Source organism: Erinaceus europaeus, chromosome 3, assembly GCF_950295315.1.
Source record: "Erinaceus europaeus chromosome 3, mEriEur2.1, whole genome shotgun sequence".
Taxonomy (NCBI): Eukaryota; Metazoa; Chordata; class Mammalia; order Eulipotyphla; family Erinaceidae; genus Erinaceus; species Erinaceus europaeus.
Window position 1 is genome coordinate 28,064,334 of NC_080164.1, and position 9,196 is coordinate 28,073,529.

The window sequence follows — 9,196 nt, forward strand, 5'->3', positions numbered from 1 at the left end:
CCAGGGTTAGGGGTCAGAGGTCGCCCGGCGCCTCACCTGCTTGGCCCCGAGCCGCGCGCGGACCTCGCGCAGCACGAATGGCTCGAGCCCGCGGCCGGTCGTGCAGAAGAAGCGCGTCCCCGCGGGGTCCGGCCCGGTCGCCATGCGCGCGCTTGCGCCCACGTGGGCAAACTATGGGCCACTGGGTCACGTGAGCTCAATGGCCCACATCCCGGTTACCGTGACAACGCCCCACCCTGCGTGCGTAAGCACGTAGGCCACGCCCATAGTGTCAAGTGAGCTCATGGCCCTACCGCCTCTGGGCTATTTAGGCGATGAGGGGGGCGTGGTCACCAACACTGGGGCGGAGCCAGGGGCGGTGCCCTCGTTGGGGGCGGTGTTATGTCTGCGGGAGGCGTCAGAGGTGCAGAGTGCACCCTTGGATCCCTGCCAATAACCAGGTACTTCCTTTTTCTGGGTTCTGGGCTTCCTGCCAATGAAAGGTTGAAGGGACAGTATGGTATTGTCTCGACGTTCTGTTTTATTGTTTTTAGTGGACAGTATTAAATTTTTAGTATTTATGTTATTTCTAGGAAGGAGAAGAGAGCAACACACCGGCATGTGTGGTGCAAGGAATCGAACCCTGGGCCTCAAGTTAACAAGTCCTATGCTCTGTCTACAAGTGACCTCCCTGGCCATGTGTCAACGGCACATTATAATTCTAGAATAGATTTAATAAGGAGCTGAATGATTGAAATCTTCTACTACTGACTTCTTCATGAGTTTTCTTGGTCTTTATCTGACATATCTTTATGTAAGTAAAGTAAAGCTATATGCTAAACAAATATATAGCTTTATTTTTAAACATTCACCCCCATCTGTTACTTCCACTCTGGAAACCTCGGTTTTCGATGCTGGACACTGGTTAAGTTTACTTTTGCTTTGCCCATCCACTACCTTCATTTTCTTATAATCTACATAAAAATGAATTGATCCAATATTTGTTTTTTGACTTTTTTCTTTTTGTGTAACCCCACCCTCCAGCTCAAATATCCATCTTTTTTTTTTTTTAGCAGAGTCCTTTTTCTTTGTGTGTGGGATTGAAGGGGGTCAGAAGAACACACATCAGTTACAGCACACATCCTACACTGCTCTATGACCTGAGTTTAAACCCCAGCATTACAGGAAAGCACCATGGACAGCTCCGGAGCCATATATAGAGGAGTGCCATCCTCAAATAAAATTTAAAAAAGATAAAAAAAAATTTAACTCGGTGGTCAAGTGGTGGTGTACCTGGTTGAGTGCACATGTTACAATGCTCCAAGGACCCAGGTCCGTGTCCCAGGTCCCCACCTACAGGGGAAAAGCTTTGCGATTGGTGAAGCAGTGCTGCAGGTGTCTCTGCCTCTCTTCCTCTCTATCCCCCCTTCCCTCTCAATTTCTGGCTCAGCCTGGGACACATCAGTCTCTGTGACAGTCACATCCCACTGGCCTTGCAGACTGTGTAAGAAAGACCCAGCACCCTCTTGTGGCTGTAATGCCTCTCATGGAATTTTTGGGAAAAGCTGTTGACCACATATAGACCATAACCTCCTGACATACATAGAATAACCACCTGGAAAGGTGTGTCCTCAAATACACAGCCTAATAAGAGACAGTTCTGTGGAAAATTGTTGCAGAGCCTATGTAAATAGCATCTCTAGAACATGACTTATTCATTAGTGTTTACATCTCTGTGAGCTTTAATGTAGCAGCAAGACTCAAAAGATGCAGCCTCTGTGCTTTGATTTACACAGACAATTCTTTCATTTCTTCTTTTATTTGTATTATCTTGCTTCAGTTAGCCATGCATGAAATTATTATTTTTGATGTGCAAATCAAGTATAGTATACCCAGTGCTTTGGGGAGAGTGTCATTTATTTAATACAGATTTCAACACACTAAGGTATTTGATATGATTTTTATTTGTTTAAGTACATTTGGAGCCCATCAAGCTGTATTTCTATCTGATAGACCCTGATCACATCTCAGCTGGAAAAGAGTGTAGAAATTACTTCTTTTGAGACTTTTGCTGAATAAACAACCGAATCTGCAATTTTCTTCAATTTATCGAAATGAACTAGATTGCCTAAATGAAATAAAACCATTTTCTTCTTGCAGTGGTATTCCCCTTGTTCAGAGTATTTCCACATCTCTCTCCCCTACTTGCATTTATGTGCACATTTACCATGCATAATTTTCCTTTGGAGATTTGCTGCTACCTAGCCTTTTATTTTTTTTAGTCTGAAGAAAATCCTAGAGATATCCCAAATTAGCTGGCTTGTCCCTAGGTTGGCATTGTCCTTTTTTTTTTTTCCCTATGAGTTCTGCTCTAACTTGAAATAGTAGATAAAGATTTATTTTGTCCGCTTTATTAATGGTAATTGGGAAACAATCATCTCAGCATTCAAGCGGATATGACATGCAAGTCAACAAAGTCAGCCCAAGGACAGGTTTTATTTTCTCAAAGATGCAGATTGAGTGTGCCCTGTTGCCTGTGAGTACTATCTGACAGAGTAGGACCTGAAGAGCTTAGCAGAATGTTGCCTTCTCTCTGTCAACTGTTCTCTCACTGTTGGCATCAACAGTTGATAGTGGCAGTCAGGAGGATATCACACTCAGCTGCCAGAGCACAGGACTTGCATGCCCAAGGCTTCCAGTTCTATTGCTGGTGCACCATATGCTGGACTGGTTCTTTGGTCCTATCTCTAGCTCTTGTGAAACTTTATCTCATAAGAAACAGATTCTTCCCATATATCTGACTTCATTTTTTCACCTTCCTATTAGATTATTTTTCTAAGAATGTTTTCAGGGTGGGGGTAGAGAGTATAATGGTTATGCAAAGAGACTTTCCTACCTGAGGCTTCAAAGTCCCAGGTTCTATCCCCACACAACCATGAACTAGAATTGGACAGTGCTCTGGCAGGAAAAAAAAAAAAAAGAATATCTTTTCCATTGTCTCTACTGTAATGGTTGAGAAAACCAATAATCTAAATTTTATCTTTGTCCTTTTCTTTTTCATTTTATACTGTATCTATACTGCCTTCTGAGGTTCTTCTTTAAAATTACTATCTCCTCATCAGTTGTTGATCATATGCCCAAACCCTTAACATTTCCTCCCTTTATTCAGCATTTTTTTTTTTTTTTGCTATGCATATGCTAGTGATTGATGCTTTGTTTTTGAGCACTGATGTTCTTGAAATTCACCTTTCCTTCTGAGTTTCTGTTCTGCTGGGGGATTTGTCACTTTGGCTTTTAAAGGAGCATCCTAGGAGAAGAGGAAGTCCATAGGCCTCCTACTGGGACCCTTCTATGCTCAGTGTCAAATTCGCTTGCTGAGTGTCCCACATTCTCTTAGGGTTTAATGTTATAATTTTAGGGGCAGGTTTTTTTTTTGGTTGTTTTTGTTTCTTTAGGGTGAGATTCAGAGGAAAGAGCAATCCAACAAGAGCATGCAGGCTGGTTTAGCTCACTACCATGTCCCACTGACCAGAATCCAGAGCTTCACCAGTTCTCAAAGCTCTCTCTCTGCTCATAAGGGGCATCCCCAAAATTTCAGCACTATCCTTTGATTTGACTGCTTTTTTTACAAAGTAAAGTAGAGGCTACAGGAAATACAAGAAAATATAAACAAACATTGAGTCAGACATGAAATCAAACATTTAAACTATGAACACATAAATCAGATAAGGAATAACATTGTGATAAATGTCACAGTTTGAAATATAGAAAAATAGTTACTTGATTTAAACAGTCTTGAGACAGCTGACTAGCAATTTGAGAATAAAAGAATTCTCTCTCTGAGTTGTACTGTGTGTACCACCTAAGTCCAGATAGATTGAAACTTTACCTGTAAAATATATAGTATAAGTGCTAGAAGAATAGTCAAGAATTATGGTCTTTATGGAGAAATACCCCTCCTACCAGACTGTGGGGCCAAAGCAGTATCCTTATAGTAATCTGTACCTGGAATGAGGTGGCGATCCCACCAAAGAACCTGAGCCTGTGGTTAACTATGAGATCTGAGGAGCTTCATGGGCTTTGGGCTCCCTAATTCTCATTTCTAGAGCTTTAACCTTAATGAAACTTCTAATAAAATGTAATGTTATGGAAAAAAAAGAATTATGGTCGTTAAATGATTAATATGTATTAAAGAAAATAAACAACTTAATTGAGTTGCACGTAGTAACGTACCCAATGACTGACCAAGATTTAATCCCAGGCAAATTGGCTCCAGGGACAAAGTGTAAAGATTATGATATGGAGAGAAAAAAACACAAAAAACTTCAACAGACCATATAAAATACTAGGCCAAGGAGCTCATTTTAAAAGTGACCTGGAAGATTAATTCTGTAAGGAAAACTTGACAAAGTGATTACATGAAAATGACAACCTCATTCTATGCACAAAAATACACAGCAAAATCAAAATCAACTGAGAAGTGTAGTAATGTGTGGGGGTCGGGTGGTAGCACAGTGGGTTAAGCACATATGGCACAAAGCATAAGGACCAGTATAAGGATCCTGGTTCCAGCCCCCCCCCTCCCCACCTGCAGGGGGAGTTGCTTGACAAATGGTGAAGCAGATCTGCAGGTGTCTATCATTCTCTCCCCCTCTCCATCTCCCCTCCTCTCTCAATTTCTCTCTGTCCTATTGTTACTACAGCAATAACAAGGGGGAAAAATGGGACAAATAGACTCCAGGACTGCACTGAGCCCCAGCGATAACCCTGGAGGCAAATAAATAAATAAATATAGTGTGTAGCATATCGACTGTTAATATCCTCAGTACATTCATACAAAAGCAAACTTGAGCTTTATTAGTTTTAATATGGCTGAGTATTACCACACAATTGGCTCAGCTATACCCAGGGGACCACTGACATGAACTGAATACTGTTTGTTAGCTCAGTCGCCTGAAAGTAGACAGACTTGGCTCAACGTTGCTTCTCTTGAAGGCCCGTGAGTGCCCATACTTGACATTGAAGGGTGTAATTCATGAACTTGAATGGTGACTTCTTGGTTTTCAAACTCTCTTGTCTTCACTAGTCTTGATGACTTACGGTGACAGCAAAGTAATTTCTTGAAATTTATATTATTTTAATCCAAAGTTTAAATTGAGTTTTACTTCCATTGATTTCCAGCAAGTCAAGTCATTCATTCCCCCAGTGTAAATCCTGTCTCTGTTTACACCAGCTCTGGCAGGCCGTGATGAAGAGGTGACTGCTCTGATCTGTTTTTATTTTCATGGGACTCCTTGGTGTCATAAGTCTTGTGGGGAGGCTTGCTTGATACTTACAACTTCAACAGAATATTCCTCATCAGACTCTGGAACTCAGATAGTATTTATGTTCCAGAAAGGGGCGTGGGGGGGGGTTGGTGTAGTAGGGGGAGGGGACTTAAACTACATGTTAAATTAATTTAGCTTCATTTTCTTTTCTCTTTCTTTCTTTATTATTATTATTATTATTATTTTAAGAAACTGCTGTCCAATTTCTGCATAATAGTTGATTTCCAAGCTAGAAAGAGCTTTGTGTGAAGTACTGGGATTAGTTACCGAGGTGATATGTGAAGTCTTTCTCTGTAGGCCCTTAGATGCAAGACATATTTTTATCTTTCAGAAGTAGCTGGCTTAGGGGCATTTTGAAAGAAAGAATTGAGGTGCTATCTGTTCTCACTCTGGTTAAGAATCTTTGACTGAAACTTCTCTCCAGTTTGATCTGGAAGATGTAAATTTAAAAGATTCTTTCGTGCAACTGATATTTTTCAAGGGGGCTGTAGGTAAAGACAGACATGGCACCTTGAAGAAATTGTGTTTCTTGGGAAATTTTGTACTAACCAGATGTTCTTTCCTACCTTGTCTGTGTGTGTGTGTGTGTATGTGTGTGTGTGTTCCCTCTGATGCCTCATGCACACACAATTCCACTGTTACTGGCATATATATTTTTTCTTTCTGCCTCCAGGGTTATTGCTGGGCCCCGGTTCCAGCACTACAAATCCACTGCTCCTGTGGCTATTTTTTCAAATTATTATTATTACTATTATTATTATTATTATTATTATTGTTATATGATAGGACAGAGAGAAATTGAGAAGGGAGGGGAAGATAGAGAGGGAGAGAGAAAGATAGACAGCTGCAGACCTGCTTCACCGCTTGTGAAGTGAACCACCTGAAGGTGGGGAGCTGAGAGCTATAACTGGGATCCTTGTGCAGGTCCTTGTGCTTCAGACTATGTGCACTTAATCTGGTTTGCTACTACCTGGCACCTCACACATTTTCATTTTTTAAAAATCTCAGATAAAGAGAGAGAGAGGAGAGAGAGACAGATAGATAGAAGACACTAAAGTACTGCTCCATTTTTAAAAATTTACTGGATAGAGACAGCCAGAAATAGAGAGGGGAGGGGGAGATAGAGAGGAAGAGAGAAAGAAAGACACCTTTAGCTCTTCTTCACCACTCACAAAGCTTTTCTCCTGCAGGTGGAGAGCCAGGGGTGCGAACCCAGGTCCTTGTGCATTGTAACACGTGAGTTCAACCAGGTGCGCCACCACATGGCTCCTAGCAGCAGTCCACTGTTCATGAAGCTTACCTTGGTGCTCCCTTGCAGTACTGGGGGCTTTAGTCCAGATCCTCCAGCATGACAAGCCATGCACTCTGGCGGGTGAGCTGCCCCCTGAGTCGTCTCCCAGTCATTTATGTATGCTCCTCCTGCAGATGCTATTTTGTCTTATTAGTACCTAGAAAACCCTGAAACACTCTCCTAACTTCTTAAAAACTCTGGCATAGGAATTGTAACTCCTGTTACATTTCCTTTCTTTGTAAAGAGGAATTTCTTCCTTTTTTTTTTTTAAGTTTTTATTTATAAAATGACACTGACAAGACTATAGGATAAGAGGGGTACAACTCCACACAGTTCCCACCACCAGAACTCCATATCCCATCTCCTCCCCTGATAGCTTTTCTGTTCTTTAACTTTATTCTTTTCCTATTCTTTCCAGCTCTTTCATCTGAACAGTAAACAGATGTGGATGCCTCGCTGCTCCTTGCCTGTGTCTCTGTCCAAGAGTTCTGGGATCCACTGTCCATTGCTTGACTAACCAGCCAGGCTACTGTCCAGATGGCATGCTAATGCTCACATTTCATATGAAATTTTCCTGAAGAGCCTTTGTTTTCAGCTGGAATACCAATTCATTTGGAAGACCTCACTTGCTGTGTGGGAAGTGGGTATACGGGTGAACACACGTCATCTGGAGAAGCACTGCACCTTGTCTATCCAACACTGAAGATACTTGCTTGACTTCTTTGTTAAGGTGATGTATACAAACAGTAACTTCCTTTCCCTTTTTACTTAGCAAGGCATTTGTGGAAAGATAATTTGCATTGATATAAATGTTAGGTTTATCATGAAGCTCAGCTCAACTGATTCACTGTGCACTAATTTCAGGAATTTACATTGGAAAATCAGTCTATATTGAACATAACAAATAGAAGTATTGAAATAATTGGGAGCTCACAGGGGAAAATCTACTTCATACCTCTGGCAATGGATTGGTTGTGGAACATTCATTATTTTTTAAAGCTCTGTGCCAAATGTTCTAATCCAGTTTAGGGTGAGTTTGAAAAATAGACTATTCCAGTTGAAAACTGGAGAGCTGTGTATTGCAGTCGAAGCTGCTGCCTGAATGCAGCAGAATAGAAAGCTACTGAGAAGTACAGAGAGCTAAATTGGTAGCAGACAAAACAAACACGAACTTTGAAAAGGAAATAATTTTGTCTTCTAATAAAAAAACATAATTGAGTCACAAGACAACAGAAATGAGTAAATACAAGACAGCAGAAATGAATAAATTCGAACTACTATGATCAGCATTTTGAGTTCATCACAGAGTACTCGACTAACTCAGCAAATGTCTTCATTTCCAAATGAGAAAGCCACCAGACAGCAGTGTTGAAGACTTGGCAATATATTACAAGTCCACTCTGTGATTTTTCCTCTCTGCTACTTGCAACTTCAGTTGGTATGGTGTCAGAGGCCACTGGATAACATAAACAAGACAAGGGTGTAGCCATGTCTTGGTCATTTTTGTGGAGAGAGACTATTCTCCCCTAACCCAGGGAGTGCTTACCTAGCAGAGGAAGCAAAGGTAAGAAATAATGACTGAAGCATGACATCTGGGGAAATGGAAGTAGTGGGAGGTGGCACAGAGAGTGTTGGTGTGTTGGGCTTATGGAATTCACTCTTCTGTAAACTACGTCACTTGGTGTTCAAAGAATGTCACATACTACACATCAGCTAAAGCCTGTATGAGGAAATGGGAATCCTCAGATGTCTGGCATTCCGGCTGAGTGGAGTGATGTCTCAAGTCACTTAAGAGAGTATTTTTTCAAAACAGCAACAATTTATTAATCAATATGCCAAAGGTTTTAAACTTAATGTCTTCTGGATGCTCAAGAAATTCCCATTTTGAAAAAGGCAAGAAATTATAATAAGATAGGGGAAAACAAAGAAAATGAGAAAGAACACAGAGACATTTTAAAAAGAAAAATAAGCCCAATGAAATAAACTTTTTCTTTTTTAATTAATTAATTAATAAAAAGGAAACATTGATAAAACCATAAGATAAGAGGGGTACAACTCCACACGATTCCCACTACCAGAACTCTGTATCCCATCCCCTCCCCTGATAGCTTTCCTGTTCTTTTAACCCTCTGGGAGTATGGACCTAAGGTCATTGTGGGCTGCAGAAGGTGGAAGGTCTGGCTTCTGTAATTGCTTCCTCGATGAACATGGGTGTTGACAGGTTGATCCATACTCCCATCCTGTCTCTCTCTTTCTCTAGTAAGGTGGGGCTCTGGGGAAGCAGAGGAGCTCCAGGGTTGTCTGTCCAGGAAAGTCTGGTAGGCATCCTGCTAGCATCTGGAACCTGATGGCTGAAAAGAGAGTTAACATACAAGGCCAAAGAAATTATTGATCAATCATGAACTTAAAGACTAGAATATTGCAGATGAAGATTTGGGGGCTGTCTTTGTTTTGTAGATAGTTACTAGGCATATTTTAGTTATATTCTAAAGAGCCCATGACTATTCTAGTTTTCTTTTTTTTTTTCCCTGAGCCTGACATCTGATATGCAGGTGGATCCAGTTATTGTCTGGGAGATGATGTCATGGCTGGAAATGGA

The 9,196-nt window shown here is 41.1% G+C and overlaps 1 protein-coding gene across 7 annotated transcripts in view; it reads right to left on the reverse strand.

Moving 5' to 3' along the window:
- Positions 1–207, reverse strand: part of THUMPD2 (THUMP domain containing 2) — a 30,410-nt gene extending 30,203 nt beyond the window's left edge. For 2 of the 7 annotated variants that reach the window (XM_060186929.1, XM_060186928.1), the window contains exon 1: positions 37–207. In XM_060186929.1, the coding sequence (XP_060042912.1) occupies positions 37–144 (108 nt within the window). In that variant the 5' untranslated portion in view covers positions 145–207. The remainder of the gene's footprint in view (positions 1–36) is intronic. The other 5 variants (XM_060186925.1, XM_060186926.1, XM_060186924.1 and 2 more) reach the window with 4 other exon arrangements.
- Positions 208–9,196: the final 8,989 nt, after the last annotated feature.